We start from the raw sequence: 25,574 nt of genomic DNA on the forward strand, positions 1-25,574 counted from the left end.
CTTACCTTATCCTTCCTGGTTTTGCCACTCAACCATCTCAACATCCTCATCCCCGCTACGCTTAGCTTATCTATATGACACTTCTTAACTGCCAACACTCCACACCATACATCATAGCCGGTCTTATGACTATCCTGTAAAACTTTCCTTTAAGCTTTAAATGGATCCGCTGAACACATAACACTCCGGTTGCCCCTCTCCACTTCATCCACCGAACTTTAATCCTCTGTGAGACATCATCTTCTATATCACTTTCCATACTAATAATTGATCCTAGATACCTAAATTAACTACTTTGCGGAATCTCTGTCCATCAACTTTCACCCCCTCATTCTCCGTCCCGAAGTTGCTAAAGTTACATACCATATATTCTGTCTTCGTTCTACTTATTTTTAGACCTTTTGATTCCAAGGTTGATCTCCATAACTCTAGTTTGGCATTAATCTCAGCCTTTGTCTCATCCACCAAAACAATGTCATCAGCAAAAGCATGCACCAAGGTACCTCATCTTGGATGTCTTTAGTTAACTCTTCCATGATAAACGCAAATAGATAAGGGCTTAAGGCTGACCCTTGATGTATCCCAACTGTAATTGGGAATTCACTGCTTCGACTCCCCACGGTTCTTACACTAGTCACCACCCCATCATACATATCTTTAAGGGGAAATATCATCCCCCTCCCCTCTAAGTTTCCTTAATATCAATCCAATACCCAAGTTTTAAAAAATGACAATGTCCTCCCCTACTTTTTAAAGATTCTATCAACCATACCTTAAGTGACTAACTCTGTTAAAATAGCATATGAAAAGTCGATATTACCCCTTTTAAATTGGAGTTAATGGGTGGATCCACCAACCCGACCCTGGTGCATATTAGCACCTTCTCAGCAGTGCACATTAGCAAATCCCAATTACTTAACTTAAAGAAAACCTTTTTTTTTTAAATTATAATGAGGGGAATCAGACGGAGAATATTCCCCATCGTCTTCTCCAAATTGACAAACAAGGAAAAAACCCTATTAGGGTTTCAATTCACCCACCGCCGCCCCTTGTGGCAGCCAAAAGGAGGGCCGGCAGCCTCAAAACTCATGGGCGAACAACAACTGCTGCTGATATTTTGGAGATCAACTAGAAGGGCTACTCAACAGTAGTTGAAGGCTGGTCTGAGATTAGGTTTGGTCTATGCTGATAAATCTCTACATCTGATCCCGATATCAAGAATTGGCATATCTTAGAATATATTCATCTGTTTAACTTGAAATTTTCAGAATTTATCCCTTGATATATTATCTCCACTCGATGGGATTCTTAAGCTCATCCAAGTCTCTTTGAGTGTGTTAAAGTAAATCTCTTGAATCCTGAGTTCAAATCCTAATTCTGTCAAAGTGACATACTGATATGTACAAGGGTCCGGGTTGAAAGAAAATAAGGAAGAAGGTAGGGAAGAGATAAGGTAAAGAGATGGAAATGAGAAGCCAAATAGAAGTTGGGTGGAGGGTGGAGGGTGGAGGGTGGAGGGTGGAGGATGGAGGGTGAAAGGCGGAAGTTGGGGTGATTGTGGATGGTAGAAGATAAAAGATAACAGAAATAAAATCTCCAAAGCTTAATTTCAGTTTTAACAAACCAGCGGATTCTCTGTTTTTCTATCTATTTCAGCCTGGTTTAATTTGTTAATTAAATCTGATTTTGTAACCTGTTCAGCCCCAACTTTTGGGACATCAAAGAACATCTCCTAGGTAACCTTCGACCTTAGTTTGGTGGGCATCAGATCAATATCTTGGCTGCTATCTGAAATCTCCCAAACCTGCAAATTTTGGGTATCGTTTTTTTGGGGTTTTGGAAAGGGAGTGGGTCACGGTGTGATGATAAATTTGGTTAATAGAAGAAAAAGAGAGATGGGTTTTGAAGTTCAGTAGAGAAATTGGTCAGTTAGGGTGTTTGGAGAAGAAGAAGAAGAAGAAGGCGGGAAGAAGATTGGAGATGGAAATGAGGGCTTGGGTTTCAGTTTCGTATGGAGAAAGAGATGGGTAATATCCAGTCCAAGAGAGGGATGGAGGAGCTGGGTTAAAAGATGGAAATAGGGTTTGGCGGTGGTGGTGGTGGTGGTGGAAGAGGATCTGTGGCGGCAGCGGTGGCGATGATGGTGGTGCTGGCGGAAGAAGAAGAAGAAGAAGAAACGTAGAGAGGAAGGAGAGGAAATGGGGTTTTGGGTTGAAGAGGGCAAAATTGGAATAAAATTACATTAAGAGTAATCTGGGGTTTTAGAAAAATTGGATATGCCTACGTCATCACTTAATGGCGTTTCTTAACGGTAAGGGTAAGGTTGATAGAATCTTTAAAAAATAGGGGAGGCCATTATCATTTTTCAAAACTTGGGTATTGGGTTGATATTAAGGAAACTTAGAGGGGAGGGGGATGATATTTCCCCCATCTTTAATTATGTCCGCATATTTACTTGAAACATTTCTCCTCCCTAGCACCTGCTAGATTAAATCTCTAGGAACTCTGTCATAAATTTTTTCAAGGTCAATAAAGACCATAGTTATCAAGGCGGGAAGGCAACCATGGCGTTTTAGAGGGTAAAAAATCAAGGCAACACCGCCATGGCGGCAAGGCACCCACCTAGGCATCCAAGGCAACCAAGGAGCCTGGACGCCATGGCGATGCCTTGATAACTATGATAAGACCATATGGAGATCCTTCTTACTCTCTCTAAATCTTTCCATGAGTCTCCTTAGTACATAGATAGCTTCTGTAGTGGATCTTCCTGGCATAAACCAAATTGGTTCTCTGAAATAGTGGTCTCTTTTCTTAGGCGTATTTCAATAACCCTCTCCCATAATTTCAGAGTATGACTCATTAGTTTTGTGCCTCTATAGTTCTTGCAACTTTGGATATTACCTTTTTTTTTTGTAAATCGGGACTACAAAGCCTCTCCTCCATTCATCTGACATTCTCTTGGTGCACATAATCTTATAAAACTCCAACAAGAATTGTAAGTCACAATATAACTGAAATTTAAGCATTCTTTACCAAAAGTATTCACAAACGAACAAAGCTTTTGTTTATTTTCCAGATGGACAAATACCGACTAGGGAAAAACATTGGATACTTTTTAGGGTAAATTTCACAGACACCCCATGCTTCACCCCTTCTTTTAGGCCTAAATGAACAGACACCTCAAAAACTTTCAAAATTTCACGGACCACCACTGAGGTTATGAATTTATTACTACTAAGTCCACTCTGTTAGGTGTTTACAGTTAAGTGATGACATCATTGGGTTAACTCTTTTTAAGTGGCGAAACTACCCTTAACATAGTATGAAGTAGTGAACTGGCCATAATACCCTTATGTCTAAATCCCCAAATAACCTATCAGAATTGTGTTCAAGTTCCCCTCATCGTGCAGCTTCTCATAAGCCTTCACTAGATCGTCCACAAATGCCTTTGGGTCTACCTTAACAATCTTGCACAGCTCAACCCTACCGTCTTCACTTCTCAATTCAAAGAGGTAGTCCAGTTCGGTGCTTGGGTAGAGCATAGGTCCTAAAGCCCTAAAGAAATTGTCTTGCGGTTCGAACCTCCACTGATACACTGGCCTCTTAGCGTAGATGATATCCGGCCACATTCACACTGCACACTGTATGATCAGAGATCTTAGCTCTGTTTCCGAATTGGCCTCTTAATTTCCACTTGTCTAATCTCTATTTTCCAGCTTCCAGAACGACCTCAGATACCAGAGTCCACTGCTGCCATGGCTGTTCTGTGATTCTCCAACTAGGATGCCAAACAAAAACCCAGAAATACCTTAACCCAATTGATCTATCCAAGGCTTTCAATCTCCGAGAAAAATCGTTCGCCATGTCGAACAGTTCGATCTTCTCCCATTCCTCCTGATCCCGAACTTCTCCAATCAGGGAAACGCACTCATCAGAGATCCGACCATGGATAGGATCACCGACGACGACCCCATGCCACAAGTCTGGACCATACTGGCCGTACTTGTACCAATCATAAGGATGCTGCAGATTAGGGTCATCCTTCTCCATGAATCAAACCATACAGTCATAACTCATAACCAAGACCGATCATTTGAAGCTCTTTCTCTGAGAAACTATCTGCATGGTTACGGTTAGGGTTTTTTAGGCGATAGAAGAGGTTCTTGGCAATTCTCTTGCTCTTCTTGCGAGCGTTCCTCTTGGCTTCTCGCTAGAGCTCTGCACCACCTTCGATTCGACCAGTGGAGGGACCTCCAGGTTTCTTCTTGCTCCAACCAGCAAAAACTTTGACATTTCGACGCTGAGTAACATTCTTGTGCGAGAAAGAGATCGATAAATTACTGTCTCCGGAAATTGCTTTAATGGTGAGATTTCTTGGCCTTGTTTTAGAAGGAATCTGGGTAAGAATTAAGGTTTTTTAGTGAACACCAGGGAGCCGTTTCAAGCTTTTCCATAGGAAGGAATGAAAAAAAGGGTTTAGGGTCTTAGGTAGGGAGAAGTTGTGCACTAGCATTTGGACTCTGAAGCGAGCAACTGGGAGAGAAGGAAAAGCTATGGCAGTGTGGAGGATAAGGCCTTCAACTTGTGTTTTTGCTAATATCCACAGGGTGTGTTGTGTTATAGATGGAGGATTCTGGTCGAACGCTCTTCAAAGGATCAAGTTATAGCCTCTGGGGGTTCAAGTAGCAAGCGGAGGATGATGGAGTTTGCAGGTCGTCGGTGGTAGCGTACAAGTCGCCTGAGTTCTCAAGTCTTCAAAGGTTGCCTAAGTTCTCAAGTCTTCAATGGTTGCCTGCCTCTGAGTTGTAGGTCTCCAACAGTAAAGAAAGGGTAGAACATGAAAGTGGCTTTTATGTATATAAGTAACGCAGGTTAAAATGGACATTTCAAGTTTTAAGTTAACGGTGTTATTCTTCAGGGGGAAGGTTGAAATTTTGAAAGTTTTTGAGGTGGCTGTTCATTTAGGCCTAAATGCAGGGGGTGTCCATAAAATTTACCCTACTTTTTATCCTTGGGTTTATGAGATTCAGTAGAAGAGAAATTGTATTCGACCCAGGGCCATCCAATACGACCAGCACCAACAATACACTGTTTATGTTGACAATACATGTTTAGACACAATAATAAGGAAGTTCACAAAACTAAAGCATGAATAGGCACAATAATGGAAGTTCAAAAAACTAAAACATGAGTGCCATCTCTCTTCCATTTGAGCTATGCAGAGAGGAGAGGTCTTGGAATGCAAAGATTCATAGTGAGGACAATCCTATTAAACCTCAGGAAAATTAACACCCAAACTTTCCATAATTTCATCTTACAATCTCTAAGTCTCCCACCAACAGTGCAGGATCATATACATCTTCCACAATGAAGGAAATTAGGAAACAAAAAGAATGAGCAAGTGGAAGGAGAAGCAAAGCATTGGAGTATAAGGACCTCACCATCATTACCGCAGACAGTTACCAGATATCGTTGGGCAACCAAATCCACAGAGTGACCATAGCGAGGCCCAGGACCTGGGCCTTGAACAACAACCCTACATCAAAGCCGAAGAAAAATAAAAACTTTACAATAGTCCTATAAGTACACAATCTAAGAAAGGGAAACAGGTAAATGAAGGAAGCTTGTATAAAACCTGTGCCATTTGAATTTGTCATTGGTCAAGTCGAGAACGTAAAGATCGTCGGTGGAGTGCCCAGCAGGACCAATGCCACCCTAACAAGACAGCATCACCCAGTAAAACAAAATGAAACCAACTTCAATGAAAAATAAATTTAGCAAACATAACTAAGCACAGATCCATGTAGATCATCTTCTTTCACCTGAAAAACAACCATAGTGCCAACAGCAGCAGCGGCATGAGCAGCCCTCGGAGAAGGTGGATCTCCGGCGGGTTGGAGCCTGCAAAATTATTTTCAAAAAATTCATAAGAAAAGGTTACCCAAACTCATGTAATTCTTAGAATCACGATGGTGAACCAAAAAACGACTGGACTGGTTGAAAGCTTAATACCTGGTCCATTTCCTGGTGACCACGTCATAAGAATGAATGGAATTGGTCACACCCGCCAATCCTGCAAAAACAATAGTAATAACAAGAAATTTACTTATCTAACTAATACACAATCAAAGTCCGAAACTGATAGGAGTAAGAGTGAGAAAAGCAGATAACTGATTCCGGGAACAGAGGAGGAAGCGCCGCCCTCGATTGCGGTAGCTCCACCAAAGAGGATGAGGCGAGGTCCGTGAGATTTGGTGGCGGCGACGGCTGTAAGAGTGTGGCTACAGCGTGGGCCTGGTGCGTCTTCTTCGGTGTCCCAGCTCGTCTCCAGGGCATGGTAGGTCGGAGCCGGGTGTAGCCACGGCTTTGAACCCATCAAGCCAAAAGATTTAGAAGATAGAAGGAGAGCTACAGAGTAGACAAGAACAGACGGAAATGGAAAGGTGGGGGAAAAGGGAGAGAAAATGGGGAAGCCCTAAAGGTGGTGGATCAGAGAGGTAGGGCCGGGGCTCAGCTCAACTGGGCTGAGCACCGATTCCGAACCCCTTCTTCTTTTCACCTGTTCTCTTTCCTACTTCGATGATTGATTGATTGATTGTGAATTCCAGTTGGGTTCGTTCTCTTTAATCACAGAACATAAAAATTACTTTCTTTCAATGTTCTGTGTCTCGCTCTACAGAGAAACTGATCATGTAGAAGCACAAAGTGAAAAGAAGAGGGAGAAAGAAGGAACTAAGGAAGGAGTCAAGAAGTGTACTGGTTGGCTGGCGCTTTCTTTGTAACCTAAGTCAACTGCTACAGACGAAGAAGCCCTTCGTCTCCATAAGAGTCAATACACACGACATCTTCTCACTTCTAGACCTCTCTGGAAGTCCTCAATCTGCACTTTCCTCTCAATTAGCCTTTGCAATTCCGTTCGTTCTACTTCGTTATCGATCCCCTCAAAATTGACGATTTCTCTCTTTGGAAATCAACCCAAGTGACAAATGCTTTACTTGTAAGAAATCAATCAAACAATTTGGCAAAACCCCCCTTTTCAATTGCTCAATCCTCAGTCCTTACTTCTTCGCGACTTCCTTTCCTTCTTTTACGCAGTTTTTATGTCAAATAATCCTGTCAAACATGACAAATAAAATGGGAAAATGCTATAACAACCAACCCACCCATTAAATATGAAAACTGAAAAGGGAAAAAGTGGTGCGCCATTGTTTATCAGTTTTTTTTTCGAGTGTGAATATTCAGAAGTATGATGAACTGATAGTGTGGGACTGTATATGGAAGAGAAGTCCTCTTGGATGAGAAAATCGTTGCAAAACAGTATGATCCTAACAAATTGAGGGGAAAGGGTTCCCCACGCTACAAGTATGGGGGAATCTCCCATATGGCACCAATCGCGCTATGGAAGATGGTTTTAGCAACATGGTATCACATGCTCAGCCACCGAGGGAAGATATGGTCAATGTTGGTCTTACAACATGTATGAAATCTCATTTTGATCAATATAGGATCCACATGGTTATAAAAGAAAGAGCATATAAATATGAGTCGAGATGTGGGAAGATGAGGATTGAGCTCGTTTATGGGGTCGAGTAGTCATCGTGATGTGTTCAATTCAAAAGTTGTTATGTAGGTTTTATGTCGATCCAATGATTGGTAGATAAGTGTTGCGGGTGAAAACCTCTGACGCCCGGTTCGTCCACGGATGAGCCTGTAAAAACCAAGCGATGAGCACAAGAGAACCGGTGTAGCTCCGGCCAAGGTCTCTCCGACGCTCAAGTCAGGTCTCCAATGCAACAGCGTAATTGCATAGTAAAAGCCAGATGATGAATGATGCTCCATACCTGCTTATTTATAGAGTGAGGATGAGATGAGGCGGTTGGGAGAGTCCTAGTATGGTAGGAGTCCTTCTTTTGAAAGGCTCTCTCGCGTAAAGCGGAGTCGAGAGCTATTTTCGGGGTCGGGCTCTTATTAAGGTAAGAATCCATGTAAAGTGTGATTTCGTATTGCGCTGGGATCGTGGCTCGATCCTTATCCCGTGATTCTCGGGGTGTGTTGACGTGGCCCCACGATCCCCGGTGGGGCGTTATGGTAGCTTCTGTGGAGGAGGGTTCGACCTCGGAGGTCAGCCTAGGAGGTCGGCCTGGTCAGTCGGCCTTGACAATCACCTCGGCCTGGGAGGTCGGCCTGAGGGTTTGGTCTTGACCGTCAGCTCGGCCAGGGGTTTATGGCTAACCTGTGTGAGTTCGGCTCAGAGCTCGGCCTCAGCCACCGGCTAGCTTGCGCGAGTCTGGCTCCGTCAGGTGACTTATCGGAGATGGGGTCGGCCCGATTTCCTGCTCGGCTCAATTCGCTTCTCGGACTGAGGTCAGGTCGGCCATGTGGCAGCCTCTGATAGGTGGGGTGTTTTATGCCTCATCAATGAGTTCTTCGATGGCCTGAATTTTTTGGCTTTTGAGCGACAATTTTGAATTTTGATTTGAGCTCGTCTACCAACCATTGGATCGGCATGAAACCCACGTGGCGGTTTGGGAGTTGAACACAACATGATGGCTGCTCAACCCCAGACCGTTTTGAGGGGGGGTTTTTTTTGAAAAATTACAAGATTATCTACAAATGGGTTTTAATTTACAAGATTACCCAATCTTTGATTTAAACCAAAATAACTAGAATAAAGAATGGTATTACAAAACTAGCAATGTTGAGGAGTGGATCAAGAAGATGAGAACGGTGCCACCGTTCAGGGTTAAGTTGGATTGAACCATGGAATCAGGTACTTGGGCAGGAATGACCAATGATGGTTCAGAGGAAGAAGATGACGAAGTGGAGGAGGGGCAACCACCTATTTCATCTCTTTCAAAACGGCTTGACGAAAAGAGACCATATCTCAACTGGCTAACCCATTCTTAACATTTTACATTCACTTAAGCAAGTTGACAAAGCAAAGCAATCTCAAAGAAAAGATTAAGAAGGTTTCTACAACAATCTCGAACTTGCTTGCTCTCACTCATTCTGTTGTATCCATTCTGATAGCCTAAGAAGCCAAAGTTTAGCATTTTTGCATATTCAAAATGGAATTGAAACACGAACTAAAACCTCATTAACAATTCAAAAGTAATAGTAACAAAACTACTAAGCCACCAAAAAAAAAAGTGAAGAATAGTAACAAAACTCATCGAACCTAGGCCAATCAAAAAAAAAAAATAAAACTCATCGGATTGGAATGCAAGAGATCGAGTTCCGTTCCTTTACACGTACCAACAAGTGAACGTACATGTGAGAGTCAACCATCTGTCCTACTTTTGCCATTTACAAGGGGTGGGGGATTTTTATGAAAATAAAATTAAAATGTGATTGGCTTTGAGATGTACATTCACCTGTTGGTACGTGCAGAAGATCCATTCTCTTGTGCCCTTGTCTCGAGCCCTGACTCACAAGGGAAAATGCTGAAAAAAGTAAAATTGGAAGGAAGAGGAGAGGCATTTATGTAAAATCATTGTATGCCCTTAAATCCCATACGTACCTTAGTTACTATTTTTGGGTATTTATGCAATAAGCATCTTTTTTTTTGGCTAGTTTAGTAATGCAAACTTGTTGGTAGTTAGTTTTGTAAAGGGCAACTTAATTCGGGAATCAATGAATCGTTCAATTCAAATCAAAATCGACAAACACCGATCTCGTTTCCTGACGATCCAAACCAATATGCCCTGAATTTAAATTTGGATTGGCCGATTCCAATTCATTTTCCTCATCTTCTCATTTGGATCAGACCAATTTCAAGGTTGATTCTCGATTCCAAGGGCGATCTCGCTTCCACCTCAAAATTATTTGGAATCGGTTCACATTATAATCAACATTGACTGATTCAATCCCCGATTCCATGTTTTTTTAAACCTCGGGTGTCAGATGATTTTAGTTCATGGTATCATAAAGGGTTTCGGTCAATTCCAAAAGCAATACCATAACCAATATGTATCCGTTTGTATCAGCCTATTGAATGGTTTTACCTTCAATTACACCTATGTCCTATCGTTTCTTACCATCTTCACCTCTATATGTACCATATCACCGACATGGCATTAGTTAAGTATCGATGTGGGAAGGATGATATGGCCGATCCAATACTGATCCAAAAAAACCATGGATCTAACTTGGCTACTCTCTCAGCTTGAAGAACTTTCGATGGGGCTTGCATTGAACAACTTTGAATTGCGAGGATTATTCATTAAATGTCATGGCCCCTACAAATATTGCATGCACACTCTCGACTCTTAAGAGATGAGATTTTCTTATTGAGGAGATCTCTCAAGACTCCTGGTGTCAAATAATTTATAATCTTAATTTTTTGCCCTTTCAGACTTTTAGTAGCACACAATTTTTTTCTCAATCCGGATAAATATTGTCATTTCGCATGTACTCAAAATATGTGCATGATAATGACACTTTTTAATAATTACATACTAATATGTTACTTTCAAACTATTTATAAAAGCTCTTTCTACCCCAAACAACTTTTGAGAATAACAGAATGCGCAAATTAATTAGAAAGTGATAATATGTTACTTTCAAACTATTTTTAAAGTTCTTTTATATCCCCAAACAACTTTTGAGAATAAGAGAAGACGCAAATTAATTAGAAAGTGATAATATGTTACTTTCAAACTATTTATAAAGCTCTTTTATATCCCCAAACAACTTTTGCGAATAAAAGAAGGCGAGAATTATTAATTAGAAAGTGTCAATTGAATAATTCTAACTTGTGAAAATGAAAGTACAACAACATAATATAATGGGGAAAGTTTTCCTCCATCTCCAAAGATTCACCATGCCATCTTATAAGGGAGGAGAGTGAGAGATTACTAATAAAAAAAAGATGGAGATGCAGGGGATCGAACCCTGTACCTCTCGCATGCAAAGCGAGCGCTCTACCATTTGAGCTACATCCCCTATGAACTTTATGGCATAAGGCAATTAATTTAAATTAATAAAATTACGGATTAGCTGTTCAAATTTGCACATAAGCTTAAATTGAACCACCATATACTGCTACACTTATAATTTAAGCTGGAGAGAACTTTTTCTGAGGGTAGATTGGAATACATTTTCTGGAATCATGTTGGTTTTTCCAAATGTTGGGAAAAGGATTAGTTGGTGAGAAATTTCTTAAAACCAGGCTCTTAGGCAATGGCCAAGCAATCCTTGGGAGCTCCTGCTTCTGTGGCAATAGTACTTCTTGTTCGTTTCCATCCATCGCCTGTTAAGATGAAAGTAGAATCATGTGATTGGAAAACCCAGCTGGATGCTCTTTCATTGGTACCCTCACCAAGGTGCAAGAAATCAGAACCCGTAACAAGATCAGCCTCGATCAATCCCGATTCCAATTCAGCCTGAATCAATCTGAATCCTAGATAAGTACAACTCGGATCAATCGGTATTCAGATCACATTTCAAGGGATTAGCCCACCCATTTACTCAATCGATTGGGCTTACGCAGCTCTCATTTTCAGTTGATGGATGGATGGATTGATGTACTATGTAATGCGGGCTATGTTTGATGTACTCTTTAGATAGATTTTGAGTCTAAAACACATTTGAAACGAGAAAATGGAGAAGAATCGATTTCAGAATGCACTCTAAACCCAGAAAATATACCGACAATGCATATCAAAAACATGTTAAACTAAAAAATTGCAACAATCTTTGAGTTATTGGTTGGAATCCTTTTCCCACCTCATCTAAATATTGATTTTATTACCCTATCATGATTCAAGAAATAAGTTAGATTTTTTTTAGTTTTTCCCACCCTCTTATTTTACAGAGGAAACCTATTGTCACCATAAGAAACTAATTCATCAGCTTAATGAGTAGAAAAAGTATCTAAGAGCGGTTCGGTCCTCAGTAACCTATGGAAGCGTATATCTTGAAGGAAATGTCAATAAATTTGTTTTGGAGAAACGTTCTCTACATCGGACACAGGGGCCACACCCTGGGAAGAAACCGGCACACCCCCATAAATGGCGGAAATCCTAACCCAAACCCAACCCCCCAATGTGCCTGAGCATGGGCTGTCATTGGCTGCTGTGCTCGGCATGGCCCCACAGAGAAACACTAGCCAATCTGTTATTTAGAAATTTGTGTTTTTTTCACAAGAAAAATCTGCAAGTAAAACTATTATTACATGGAAATATAAATAATACTCTTAATTTATGATAAAAAATAATAATAAAAACAAAAAAAACTACCTTGTCCTATGGCCCTGCACCCAGACACAGGAACTTGCACGATTACCACCCAACCTGTAGAATAACAAATTTCATTCCTGTTGATGTCCCTACCCAAGCTCTCATAGCTGGTATTTCACTTTTCATGGGGGTGACGAGGCGGTCATTTCGGCCCGTGTCTGGGCATGGACAGTACAATCCCCCACAGGAAACATTTCTCCTTGGAGATTTAAGTAGATTATGCAATCATGACCACAAAACTTGCAACCAAACTGAGCCAGAGAGCAGGAAAAATGAAAAAGAAATAATAGAAAACAAGAAGACAACACAAAAGCTAAAAGCAATCAAACTGTATTTCGGTGTTTCCAGGTCACAGAATTCAGAAACAAAATGCAAGCAGTAAGCTGTTTCCAGGAACTTCCTGGTAGAATATCAATACGAAAATACATGTAGGTCCGGAAAGACAGGTGATACCCACTAAATATATTACAAATTTAGACCCAGTAACCCACTATTAACCTACCTAACCAGAGTTCACAGCCGCTTAACCATGCTCAACAGATCAACCTTGAAAGCAACACCAGATGCCCAGAACTTTAATCAGCGGGGGCTGCATCAACAAAGATCATATGGATCAATTAGTGCATTGTTCTTCAATTTCAAGTTTCAACACAAAAATTTGCTAAGCTCAGATATCCTCTGACACAATTTCCAACTTCGATCTCTTAAATTACAAGATACATGTGATGCTGATCAAACCACCTACACCTAATGTGATCTAGAATCCCCGTTAATAGATCTTAGATGTGCACTTTAAATCAAATTCCAATACAGAAAAATTTCTTGATTTCTCTCTGGATTATAGAATAGGATTTATGCAACGAGTTAAATTATGAGTCAGAAGGTGGGAGGGGACTATAAAAAAAATTGAAGAATATAAATAATTTAGAGCTACCTGAACGAGCGAGATCTTGATAGACTCCGACCGTTCCTGATTGGACTTGCTGACCTGTGATCTGATCTATAGTCTCTCTCCTTGGGAGGACCCCGACCATTCTCTTTTGGGGTTAGGGGCCTCCTATTGTCCCTTTCATTGCGAGGCGAGGGGGATCGTGAGATGGATCTTGATTTTGTTCTGGATCTGGATCTGGATCTTGATCTTGATCTCGATCTCAACAGCGATGGTGAGTAATTATCATCCTTTGCACCACGGTCCCTGTCTCTGCTCTCACCAGCACAAATGAAACTCAGTGCTAATATTCAAGTATATAAAGTATAAAAAATAAATATCGACCACAAAGAGTAAGTATTATTAGTAAACTAAATTATAAAAGCACAAAAACCCAGTCCAAGAGCCCAAATGGGTTTATCCAGGTGGGGCATGCAACAAAGAACTCCATATCCAATTCTATGGAAAAAAACTAAACTACTCCAAAACTCTAAAAAGCCAAAACAAAACAGTATCATCATCAGGCACTTTTATTGTTAAATAAAGTAAAGACAGCTGATTTGAGTTCACTTGTTGGCAAGAGTGAAAAGCCTTCACTTAAATTTTGGTTCAGAATCCAAGTACCGGAGACATGACCTTTACCTGGCACCATATTTCAGATATCTGACAAAAATATGAAACTTTCGGTCCACAAACTGTTTGAGTTAAGCTCTACCACAAAGTGAGGTGGTTGATCAGCAACTGATAACTTCACAGCTCTCTTTGCCTCATCTCTCTAAAACCCAAATTATCTTTTTCCTTGGTGGAAAGGATGGGCACCCCCACCAGAAGACACCCTCTACCTCTAGCAGTATGAACTTCCATGGCTCCCATTCTCTGGAGACCAAGATCTTTCCGTTTTGGCAATTATAAGCTCTAGATTCTTTCTTAACTGGATAGTATACAAAACCAAGATATCAAATTTTAAAACGTGCATAATGTAAGAAAAATAAAGCTTTCTTGTGATTGTAATCTATCTCACAAACCATGGTTTTGACAGTTCAATTTAGTGGCGCTGAGCATTACAAGCCAAAATTGAAAAATTTGGAAAGCCCAAGCCATTCGTCGGTTACAGTTGACGAGGATGAGATCAGTAATGAATACTTCTTGAGTGACTTTGAAAGATAAGTAAGCAAGTAGTCACTTTATCCCTTTTCTCTTTAGTCTTTTCTAATCGATGAATTCTTTTAGTCTCTCATTTCACTTTATAATCTGCATGAACAAGACCACCACCAGATGTTATTCAAATCCATAGGAACACATGCTTCATTCATTCCTCCCGAGAGAACATGCAGCATGCATCAATTAAAGAATAAAAAAAAGGGGGGCCATCTAGGTGAAAGGGTAATATTTTCTTAAAGCAGTAAGTAGGTAATATTTTCTTAAAGCAGTAAGTAGGAAAAGAAGCCAGAGGGTAGCTAACTGATACAGAGGGAAAAAGGAAGGTGATCTTGTTTTAGAGCCTTTTTAAAATTAAAAAAAAAAAAGACACCCTAACATCATACCACTATCCTTAAAAAAAATTATTCTAGAAATACCCACTGGAAAACTTGAGCCCCCCCCCCCTAACATAGGTTAAGAGTCAAATGCCCGTAAATTACATGCAATTACATTTTGCCAAATAGAAACTACTAGAGTCAACGCACCAACATCAACAGTTAAAAGAAAAAATGATAAAGACATCACAACACAAAACATTAAAAGATTCAATCAACGACTCTAACAGTGACTTCATCTGTGAATATAAAATAATTGTGCTCTGACAAAATCCACATGATCCTCCTAGCAGATGTGAAAAACCAAACCCAATCTGTTATATAAAGAACAGCAGCAAAGTTGAAAAAGGAAAAACTCATCAAAGTTGGTATCATCTCAGAACTACCAAAAACAAATAGAAAACCTGCCACTGAAAAACATACTCAAGCAATCCAACTTAATTGTAACTCAAACGGTGTATCCTTACCGTAACAAGGCATAAACTAGCCAAGAGCCATCATTGCAGCAAGTTCTTTTAGTCTTTCAAGTTTGTATTTGTAAATAAAATAAGCACCCTAATAATATATAGAACTCAACTACATCATCCCAACTAAATGGAGTCTGGAAAACACACCCCCTATTACTTTACACTACCAATATTTAATATCCCAAGTACCTAAAAGAATGATATAAATAATTATAGTTAATGGCAATGCTTTCGTAACTCGCAAGTACATTCACCATATTGAAACTTACTTTTCCACACACAACCATAATGCCAGTACATTGCTTTTGCAAGGACCATATCTCAAGGTCTCTGATATATCAAGGGCTATGTCAAGATTAAATATTTCCATGATGTGTATTTCTATGCAGAATTGCACTGAAACCAGACAGTTTTATGGAGCCACACTTGAATTTGATGAGACTTGCTGCATGGCCAGATATCCCAATGCCTGAGAGACATTGAAACCCAAACAGGGACTACCAACATGAATACATGAAACAAATATAAGCAAAGAATAGAATGCAGACCTCGAGCCACGCCTGGGTGGTGAAGGTGACCGTGAATAAGCTGTCATACAGAAAATATCATAAGCAGTGCGCCAATGAAAAAGTAATATTTTCAGACACCATCACTAACACTATACATGACTGAGGAAGCACAAATGCAAACTAAACATTAGAAACAAAAACCAGTAATAAGTATTTTGAAACTGACAATTATATCGACGTCTTGGGGATCTTGCTGGCGATCGCCTTCTGCCTCCTCCATATCGGTCACTATATACACAAGAAAAATATCATTACCAAAAAAAGTAATAGAAATTTTCTACTTAACGGAAAAACTTGAGAGATAAGAACTAAGAAGCTGCACCTTGTGCGTGAAGTCGTTCGCATTTCCTGAGGAGTTTTTCTGTTCTCTCCAGCAAACACAATGGTTATCTCACGTCCACCAATAACTTGATGGTTCATTTGCATCTTGGCTTCAGCAGCATCATCAGCATTGCGGAACTTAACAAATCCAAAGCCTCGTGGCTCTCTAGAAGGTTTACATCCAGAAGCATCAGATAATGCAAAATCCAAAAAATTATCTATGCTACATTCTGCTGTTGTATCCAAATCAAAACAGTTCCAGGAAAAAATAAACAAAAAGAAAATAGCATCCAAAACTTCAAAGCCCAAAAAGATCTAAAATCTATATCAACAAAAAGGTTAAAAGATTTCTTGACCATGTGGGGAAATTTCAACCAGTCTCGCAGTCCATACCGTGACCACAGCTGCACAAACTCAGTCCAAAAACTAATCTACTTAAAGGGTCCTAAACCACAATTCTAAAACCTATAACATGGCTTTGCTTCTACATTAGAGATACAGAGTTGAATTGTTAGGTTAATGCTTGTAATTGTTTTTGTCAAACGTAACCAGTCTCAATACAAAGCACAACAGCAAGACTAGAGTACAGGAGAAAGGCGGGAAACGCATAGCATGCAAGGTGAAGGAGGGACTCAATCCTGGGTCCGGGCAATGACAGGCTACAGACTTCACCAACAGAGCCTGATTGGGATCTTAATCTATGCAAATTGTACATGGATAATCATTAATCACATGAATAGAAGCATCATATGTAGAAAATCTCAGAGACTGCCAACGCAATAGCATTCTTCTCTCTGATTTCCAGGGACTCTAAAAATCAAACTTTTATATGGCATAGGAAAGAACCTAATGACTCAAAACTCACCCTGTATAGTAATTCTTTGGAAGATACACATCCTTCACGGGACCAAAACGTTCAAATGGGATCCTAAGATCTTCGGGCCTGCAGCAGAAGCAGCTACAATAATCAGATTTTAAGTCATCCTAATAAAAATTGCTGAACCAATTCAAATAATATAATAGGAGAGACTAAATTTAGACAAAATGGTTAGAATTTAAAATACTGTAAATAGATCAAGAGTCAATATTAAATTAGATGTAGAGAGGAATAAGGGGACATTCATTGAAAATAATTACAAAGAAGGGTAGAAAAAAGCAAACACCGCAATAACCACAGGCAAGAACAATGAAAAACTATTTCTTCCAACGAAAAGAAAAGAAGAACAATCTCTATAAGGGGGTGAAAAAGATGGGCTGGGTTTTTGCAAAACGCCTTTTATTTAAAATGTACACGCCTCCAACCACTCCAACAAAGTGAATAATGCTCCCAAAAGTTATCATGAAGAGCATGGGCAGATGAGTTGAAGAGAGAAAAATGACAAATTAAAATACGAAGTAGATAAACTTTCAAAACTACTCGTTACCAATGGGGAACTATAAGGGAAAATAAATACACACAAGGAAAAGAAAACCATTGAAAACCCTTTTTATTAGAATGAAAAGAAAACCCTTAATCCTAGAATTTAAAGAACAAAACAGATAAATGAATGCAAAAGCAGGAAAAGGGATGCTACCTCGCGTCGAGGGCTATGTTTCGAACAAGTAATCCAGAAGGAGCAGATCGTCTATCCCCAAAAGACCTGCTACCTCGGTACCTGTCCCTAGGATCCTCGTATCGCTTCCGTCGAGGAGGGCTTCTGCTGCGCCGGGGACTGTAGCTCCTGCTACGGCTTCTGTACCTTCCCATCTTCGCAGCTTCCTTCCTTCTGTTCGTCTCCTCACAAAAACCCTCAACCTAAATGCGTGAATGAGAATACCCCAGCAGACCCAACGAGAAGAGAGAAAGACTCCTCAGAGAACAAATTGACGAAGGAGAAATAAACACCGAAATGCCCTATGGACGCCTTTATATGAACCCTAATTAAATGGCGCTCTCGGCATTGTTTAAGTAAATCGAAATGGGCGGTTACCCGGAAAAACAAATAATAATAAAAAGTCGAATCGGAATCGGAATCACCCAGTCCCCGTATAATAGCGATTCTACGGACCCGATGTAGATCGGGCGATCTGTATCACCCGCACCGGATTTGTTTCTATGAAATCCATGAAACCATGAGATTGTGAAGCTTTGTGGCTAAGAGTGTCAATCGGTTCTGGATAAACAGGTTATTTTGATTTAATTCACGATGGACAAGGTAGAAACCGGAATCAAATTGAATTTCCCTATGTAACTACTATTGTGTGTGAAAACCTCCGTCGCCCGATTTGCCCACGGATGAGCCTGCAAAAAATCGAGTGAGCGTAAGAGAGCCAGTGTGGCTCCGGCCTAAGAATCTCCGACGCTCAAGTCAAGTCTCTAGTGCAACAGCGTAACAGCTTAGTAAAAGTGAGATGAGCGTTTGAGCTCCATACCTGAATATTTATAGAGTGAGGTGAGGCGGTTAGAAGAGTCCTAGTATGGTAGTGTTTGTACCCAAATTTCACAAATTAGGATTCGGTTATGTGTACCATAGGGCCGTGTGTTGCACGCTGCCAAGGAGTTACCATTTTTAAATTTTATTTAACCAAGTGGAAAGGTGAGACCCGCCATGACCATAGATGGTGGGAGGTTACAAACCCCTCATGACACAAGAGAAGCATTTTTGGAGTGAAAGTGGCCCCAATCAAGAAAGCAAGTGGAATGGTTGGTTATGGGAGCTACCAAGTCTATTTTCTATAAAAGACAAAGCCAAGCAAAAGAGGAAGAGATCACTCAACGGATCAACACAACACAATCTGCATTTTATCTTTATTTTATCTTATCATTTCCAGTTTTTATCTTTCAGGATGTAATCTTTCATCCCTTCTGTAATTTTTGCTGGAGTTGGGTTCCAGCCACCAATGCCTCATTGGCTTGTGTTTCAAGGGGAATTCATGTAGGCCTTACTTGGAGAATAACTCCAGCAACCATGTCTTCTGGCCCATGTTTCAGAAGACAATCATCATCAAAATCAAGTTTGCAAGCTTCGACAGATCATCGCTAAGCAAGATGTGGGAACTTCAACGGATACGCTACTGGCAACAAGAGATTTGGTGTGGTTAGTGTAGTTTAACACCAAGTTGTACATGTTCAACAGTCCGTAGACGGCCAGTGTAAGTGTCTTCAATGGCTATGTAATTGTCAAGCAACAATTTGATTTTCAATCTTCTTCTTTGCTTTGTCCATCACGATTTGCTTTTACTCAAAAGACCTTAGAGCTACTGAGGCACAGAAGGATCCCCTTCTCGTCCTGGTTAGAAGTCAGAACAGGCCATTTCCGACCTCTTAGAAACGGTCGTTTTCGCCAGTCAGGACATGCCATTTTGTTTCGGTCTGGCTGGAAGTTAGAACAGGCTGTTCCGTCAATCAGAACAGGCCGTTTCGTCTCAGTCTGAAGTTAGAACGGACCGTTTTGTCCTGGTCGGAAGCTAAGACTGACTGTTTCTAGTTCCGTTTGGGCCTGCGTCAAAGGTCCTAGCACGCCCGCGCTCCTTCCACCACATGCGTTGTGCCTCTATGTGTGGGTGTTGGATTTTTCACCAACACATTTTGGCACGCCCGTGGGACGCCAGAAAGAAAAATCGTGATGGTTCAAGGAAGAAGAAGTGCCGATGAAGGATCCCATTCCTGAATCAGGCAAACCAGGGGCAGCAATATCCATTCCTGATAGTGCCCCATGTATCTCGGTCAAGAGGCCAAACTAGAGACCGATAAAAATTTATCCACAATCCCATTCAAACTCGTGTGGCCTCGCTCAAACGGGATTGTGATGGGCATTGTTTGTACCCAAATTCCACAAATTGGGATTCAATTGTGTGCCATAGGGCCGTGCATTGCACGCTGCCAAGGAGTTACCATTTTAAAATTTTATTTAACCAAATGGAAAGGTAGGACCCGCCATGACCATAGATGGTGGGAGGTTACAAACCCCACATGGCCACATGGCACAAGAGATAAGCATTTTTGGAGTGAAAGTGGCCCCAATCAAGGAAGCAAGTGGAATGGTTGGTTATGGGAATTACCAAGTCTATCCTCTATAAAAGACAAAGCCAAGCAAAAGAGGAAGAGATCACTCAACGGATCAACACAACACAATCTGTATTTTATCTTTATTTTATCTTATCATTTCCAGTTTTTATCTTTCAGGATATAATCTTTCATCCCTTCTGTAATTTTTGCTGGAGTTGGGTTCCAGCCACCAATGCCTCATTGGCTTGTGTTTCAAGGGGAATTCATGTAGGCCTTGCTTGGAGAATAACTCCAGCAACCATGTCTTCTGGCCCGTGTTTCAGAAGACAATCATCATCAGAATCAAGTTTGCAAGCTTCAACAGATCATCGCTAAGCAAGATGTGGGAACTTCAACGGATACACTACAGGCAACAAGAGATTTGGTGTGGTTAGTGTAGTTTAACACCAAGTTGTACATGTTCAACAGTCCGTAGACGGCAAGTGTAAGTGTCTTCAATGGCTATGTAATTGTCAAGCAACAATTTGATTTTCAATCTTCTTCTTTGCTTTGTCCATCGCGATTTGCTTTTACTTAAAAGACCTTAGAGCTACTCAGGCACAGAAGGATCCCTTTCTCGTCCCGGTTAGAAGTCAAAATAGGCCATTTCCGACCTCTTAGAAACGATCGTTTTCGCCAGTCAGGACATGCCATTTTTGTTTCGGTCTAGCTGGAAGTTAGAACAGGCTGTTCCGTCAATCAGAACAGGCCGTTTCGTCTCAGTCTGAAGTTAGAACGGACCGTTTTATCCTGGTCGGAAGCTAAGACTGACTGTTTCCAGTTCCGTTTGGGCCTGCCTCAAAGGTCCTAGCACGCCCGCGCTCCTTCCACCACGTGCGTTGTGCCTCTATGTGTGGGTGTTGGATTTTTTACCAACACATTTTGCCACACCCGTGGGACGACAGAAAGAAAAATCGTGATGGTTCAAGGAAGAAGAAGTGCCGATGAAGGATCCCATTCCTGAATTAGGCAAACCAGGGGCAGCAATATCCATTCCTGATAGTGCCCCTTGTATTTCGGTCAAGAGGCCAAACTGGAGACCGATAAAAATTTATCCACAATCCCATTCAAACTCGTGTGGCCTCGCTCAAACGGGATTGTGATGGGTATTGTTTGTACCCAAATTCCACAAATTGGGATTCAGTTGTGTGCCATAGGGCCGTGCATTGCACGCTGCCAGGGAGTTACCATTTTAAAATTTTATTTAACCAAGTGGAAAGGTAGGACCCGCCATGACCATAGATGGTGGGAGGTTACAAACCCCACATGGCCACATGGCACAAGAGATAAGCATTTTTTGAGTGAAAGTGGCCCCAATCAAGGAAGCAAGTGGAATGGTTGGTTATGGGAATTACCAAGTCTATCTTCTATAAAAGACAAAGCCAAGCAAAAGAGGAAGAGATCACTCAACGGATCAACACAACACAATCTGCATTTTATCTTTATTTTATCTTATCATTTCCAGTTTTTATCTTTCAGGATATAATCTTTCATCCCTTCTGTAATTTTTGCTGGAGTTGGGTTCCAGCCACCAATGCCTCATTGGCTTGTGTTTCAAGGGGAATTCATGTAGGCCTTACTTGGAGAATAACTCCAGCAACCATGTCTTCTGGCCCATGTTTCAGAAGACAATCATCATCAGAATCAAGTTTGCAAGCTTCGACAGATCATTGCTAAGCAAGATGTGGGAACTTCAACGGATACGCTACTGGCAACAAGAGATTTGGTGTGGTTAGTGTAGTTTAACACCAAGTTGTACATGTTCAACAGTCCGTAGATGGCAAGTGTAAGTGTCTTCAATGGCTATGTAATTGTCAAGCAACAATTTGATTTTCAATCTTCTTCTTTGCTTTGTCCATCGCGATTTGCCTTTACTCAAAAGACCTTAGAGCTACTCAGGCACGGAAGGATCCCCTTCTCGTCCTGATTAAAAGTTAGAACAAGCCATTTTTGACCTCTTAGAAATGCCCGTTTTCGCCAGTCAGGACAGGCCATTTTGTTTCGATCTGGCTAGAAGTTAGAACAGGCTGTTTTGTCAATCAGAACAGGCCATTTCGTCTCAGTCTGAAGTTAGAACAGACCATTTTGTCCTGGTCGAAAGCTAAGACCGGCCGTTTCCAGTTTCGTTTGGGCCTGCGTCAAAGGTCCTGGCACGCCCGCGCTCCTTCCACCACGTACACAAGTCGGCTTCCTCGGGACAGGGAAATGCTCAAGAAGTTGACGGACCCTGAGCACCTCTCCTCCCTGTTCCAAGACTTTAATATGGTAAGCTTTCTGTTCGGCTTTTATTGAGTGGTCCGACCTATTGTGCTCGGCCTTGCTAATGTTCGGTTATCTTTTTTAGGGATTTTCCAAGGCCGTGGAGACCCTTCTTCGATTCGAACGGCTTCTGACCGCGAACTCCTCTCTTGAGGCTCAGGTCGAGTTGGCTAACAAGGACGCTCGCGAGGCCGTCCTAAGGTGTCGGGAGACCATAGCAAAGCTCGACGAAGCCGAGGCTGAGGTCAAGAGCTTGGAGGAGGCGGCGGCGAAGCGGGGGGAAGAGTTCGAGGCCTTGAAGGTTCAGCTCGACCAAGCCAAGAAGAAGGCCAAGGGCGACCTGGCACGGGCTCGAGCCGAGGCTGTTACCGAGTACCTCATGTCGGAGGAATACACCGAGGTGTGCCCTGAAATAAGGAAGCCGTCGTACGACGAGGGTTATGAGGCTGGTCGGGCCAACCACTGGAAGGAGATAAAGGCCGCCTACCCCACCCTCAATCTTTCCCAATTTGACGATGACACGACCACCGTGGTCGAGGAGTTGGGAGACGATGTTGGGGTAGAGGTCGACCAGGTCGGCCTGACCGTGACCGTTCCCCAGGACGAGGTCATTGAGGATGCCGCCGTCAAGGAGGTCACCGTCGAGGACCCTACTGTCGAGGACCCCCTCCACACCGCCGAGCTCTAGGCTCCCTTTTCTTCTTTTGATGTACACATCCCCCTGCGCGGGGTTTTGGATAACTTTTTTTTTTTTTGTATGTATTGGGCCGAGCTGCCCACTTTTTGTAACCATGCCGGGCTGTCGACCTTCAATGAATAGAAAACTTTCTTTTTACAAATTGTCTAAGTGTTTGAGCTAGGCACTCATTTGCCTTTCTTTCCTTGGATGTGATGTACTTGATTGTCTGTGTGCCGTGGCATATCTGCCCACCCAGCCTCTTAGCCGAGTTCCAGGACTTGGTTGTTTTTTAGCTACACTGTGCTGGGTCGGTCAGGTCGGCCTGACCGCTTGGTCATGAAACGTCTACGATGGGCCGAGGTCATGTTGTCGTCCATCTTTATTAACTTGTCATTTTCACCGGTCAGCTTGGTCCAGCTACTACTGGATTGGTTGTGTGGCCGAACTGACTCTATGGCCGAGCACAATGCCTTGGATATTTTTGCTTGCTTTTTGGCTTTCGTTCGGCTCGGCTGTGGCGAGAATTTATGCTTGCTGGTCTAGTCATCGAACTATGTGGGTCGGTCTTCTGACTTAGCCGACCTATGAGGGTCGGTCTTTGAGGTCGGCCAGGTTTATGAGGACCAGTCTTACGACTTGGTTGCCGACCTATGAGGGTCGGTCTTTGACGTCGGCCAGGTCTATAAGGACCGGTCTTACAACTTGGTTGACGACTTATGAGGGTCGATCTTTGAGGGAGGACCGGCCTTACGACTTGGTTGACGACCTATGAGGGTCGATCTTTTTTAGGTCGGCCAGGTCTATGAGGATCGGTCTTACAACTTGGTTGCCGACCTATGAGGGTTGGTCTTTGACGTTGGCCAGGTCTATGAGGACTGGTCTTATGACTCGACATGCTTGGAGTTTGAAAGTACGCTAAGTAGTGGAGAAAGACTTTGTTTTATTGAATCGTCAACGTCGAGGCCGAAGTCGAGTACAAAATATGCTCGTCATAAACCATGCCGAGCAAGATATCTAAGAAGACTACTGAAAAAATTTCTTCAAATTTTTTGAGTTCCACGGCCTCGGTACCTTCTTGCCCCCTGGAGTGTGCAAGCGATACGTTCCTAGGCGAATTTGCTTGGAGACAATGTACGGGCCTTCCCAATTTGGTGCCAACTTTCCTTGCTGCCTTGGTTGGGACGCGCTGAGCTGTCTGAGGACGAGGTCTCCTTGGCGAAAATGTCACTCCTTCACCCTAGAGTCGTGGTACTTTGTCGTCTTCTGTTTGTAAGCTGTGTTTCGAAGCAAGGCATTTTCTCAGACTTCATCAAGAAAGTCGAGGTTGGCTCTAAGTCCATCCTTGTAGGTCTTCTCATCGAAGTTGAGCACTCGGTATGATGACACTTTGACCTCGACGGGAGTGAGGGCTTCGGTTCCATTTGCTAGCCGAAAAGGACTCTCCCCGGTCGGTGTTCTCATGGTTGTCCGATATGCCCATAGGACGTTCGGCAGCTCTTCCACCCATCTACCTTTGGCTTCATCCAATCTTCTTTTAATCCCCGCAAGTAGTGTTCGGTTCGACACCTCTACTTGTCCATTGGCTTGTGGATAAGCTACTGAGACTGGTCGAAAGTCAATATAGAAGTGCTTGCAGAACTCTCGGTAGGCCAGGTTATTGAATTGCGCACTATTATCCGGGATTAGCACTTTTGGTAGTCCGAACCAATAGATGACCTTATCCCGAAAGAACTTCTCCATGCTCTTCTCGGTGATGGTTTCCAGGGGCTCGGCCTCGACCCACTTGGTGAAGTAGTCGATCACCACGACCACATACTTTCGATTCCCCGATGCCAGGGTGAAATCTCTGAGAATGTCAAAGGGATCGGGCTCAGCATAGGGGTCAGCTTTGTTGCAGGTTGGCTCGGCACTGGTGCGAAGAGCTGACACTTCTCGCACGTCTTCACATACTTCATGGCCTCTTCTTGCATTCTCGGCCAATAGAACCCTTGTCGAAGTATCTTATATGCTAGGGCTCGGTCGCCCATGTGGCTCCCGCATATTCCTTCGTGCACCTCGGCCAGGGCGTATTTGGCTCCCTTCGGTCCGAGGCATCGGAGGAGGGGCACCGTGATGGCTTTCTTATAGAGCACTCCGTCAATCATGGTGTACTTGGTAGCTTGGATTTTGACTTTTCTTACTTCTTCCCGACTCTCCGGGAGCTGGTCATTCTCCAAGTAGTTTACAATAGGGTCCATCCAGGTCGGCCCGTCTTCCTCGATGTGTCTAACGCTTTCTTCTTGCAAGGAAGGTTTGTCCAGAATCTCAATGTATACTGATCGACTCAGATTTGGGAGGTCGGCCTTGGCCAACCTAGACAGGGTGTTGGCCACAACGTTCTCTTTCCTCGGTACTCGGGTCATTTCAAAGTGCTCGAGCTCAAAAATCATCTCCCGTGCTCGGCTCAAGTAGGCTATCATTCTTTCATCTTTCGCCTCATAGTCTCCATTGACCTGGTTGACCACAAGTTACGACTCTCCTCGTACCCTTAATTGCTTGACGCCTACAGCC

At 42.3% G+C, this 25,574-nt stretch overlaps 2 protein-coding genes and 1 non-coding gene across 8 annotated transcripts in view; all 3 read right to left on the reverse strand.

Annotated features, from left to right (window-relative positions):
- The window catches only part of LOC122660167 (serine/threonine-protein phosphatase BSL1-like), a 57,786-nt gene extending 51,194 nt beyond the window's left edge, over nt 1–6,592 (reverse strand). The window contains exons 1-5 of the mRNA XM_043855358.1: nt 6,172–6,592; nt 6,013–6,073; nt 5,823–5,901; nt 5,636–5,715; nt 5,442–5,536 (exon numbers count right to left, since the gene is read on the reverse strand). Of these exons, the coding sequence (XP_043711293.1) occupies nt 5,442–5,536; nt 5,636–5,715; nt 5,823–5,901; nt 6,013–6,073; nt 6,172–6,376 (520 nt within the window). The 5' untranslated portion in view covers nt 6,377–6,592. The remainder of the gene's footprint in view (nt 1–5,441; nt 5,537–5,635; nt 5,716–5,822; nt 5,902–6,012; nt 6,074–6,171) is intronic.
- A 4,279-nt stretch (nt 6,593–10,871) lies between these two features.
- On the reverse strand, nt 10,872–10,944 carry TRNAA-UGC. Its single transcript has one exon. It is a non-coding gene; the product is annotated as a tRNA-Ala (tRNA).
- A 1,674-nt stretch (nt 10,945–12,618) lies between these two features.
- LOC122660169 (serine/arginine-rich SC35-like splicing factor SCL28) lies at nt 12,619–17,936 on the reverse strand. Of its 6 annotated transcripts, none has more exons than XM_043855361.1 (7): nt 17,634–17,935; nt 16,925–17,002; nt 16,061–16,225; nt 15,905–15,966; nt 15,718–15,757; nt 13,174–13,440; nt 12,619–12,828 (listed from the first exon to the last, which is right to left on the reverse strand). In XM_043855361.1, the coding sequence occupies exons 1-7, from the start codon at nt 17,804–17,806 to the stop codon at nt 12,819–12,821; spliced, it is 795 nt and encodes a 264-aa protein (XP_043711296.1). In that variant the 5' UTR covers nt 17,807–17,935; the 3' UTR covers nt 12,619–12,818. The 6 variants fall into 6 exon arrangements, 4 of the variants coding, with proteins under 4 accessions (XP_043711296.1, XP_043711295.1, XP_043711297.1 ...); XM_043855360.1 differs by having other exon boundaries at nt 13,174–13,443; XR_006332638.1 differs by lacking the exons at nt 12,619–12,828; nt 13,174–13,440 and adding exons at nt 13,978–14,098; nt 14,233–14,418.
- Nucleotides 17,937–25,574: the final 7,638 nt, after the last annotated feature.

This window comes from Telopea speciosissima, chromosome 4 (assembly GCF_018873765.1).
Source record: "Telopea speciosissima isolate NSW1024214 ecotype Mountain lineage chromosome 4, Tspe_v1, whole genome shotgun sequence".
NCBI lineage: Eukaryota > Viridiplantae > Streptophyta > Magnoliopsida > Proteales > Proteaceae > Telopea > Telopea speciosissima.

Bases quoted from the DNA above. Each gene is read 5' to 3' on its own strand.
- LOC122660169 (XM_043855360.1), bottom strand. From the start codon at position 17,806: ATGGGAAGGTACAGAAGCCGTAGCAGGAGCTACAGTCCCCGGCGCAGC. The intron at 15,967-16,060 runs GTGCAGCTTCTT...TTGTGTATATAG, and splicing joins CGAACGACTTCACGCACAAG to TGACCGATATGGAGGAGGCA. The intron at 13,444-15,717 runs GTCTGCATTCTA...TGCTGGTGAGAG, and splicing joins CCACCCAGGCGTGGCTCGAG to CAGAGACAGGGACCGTGGTG.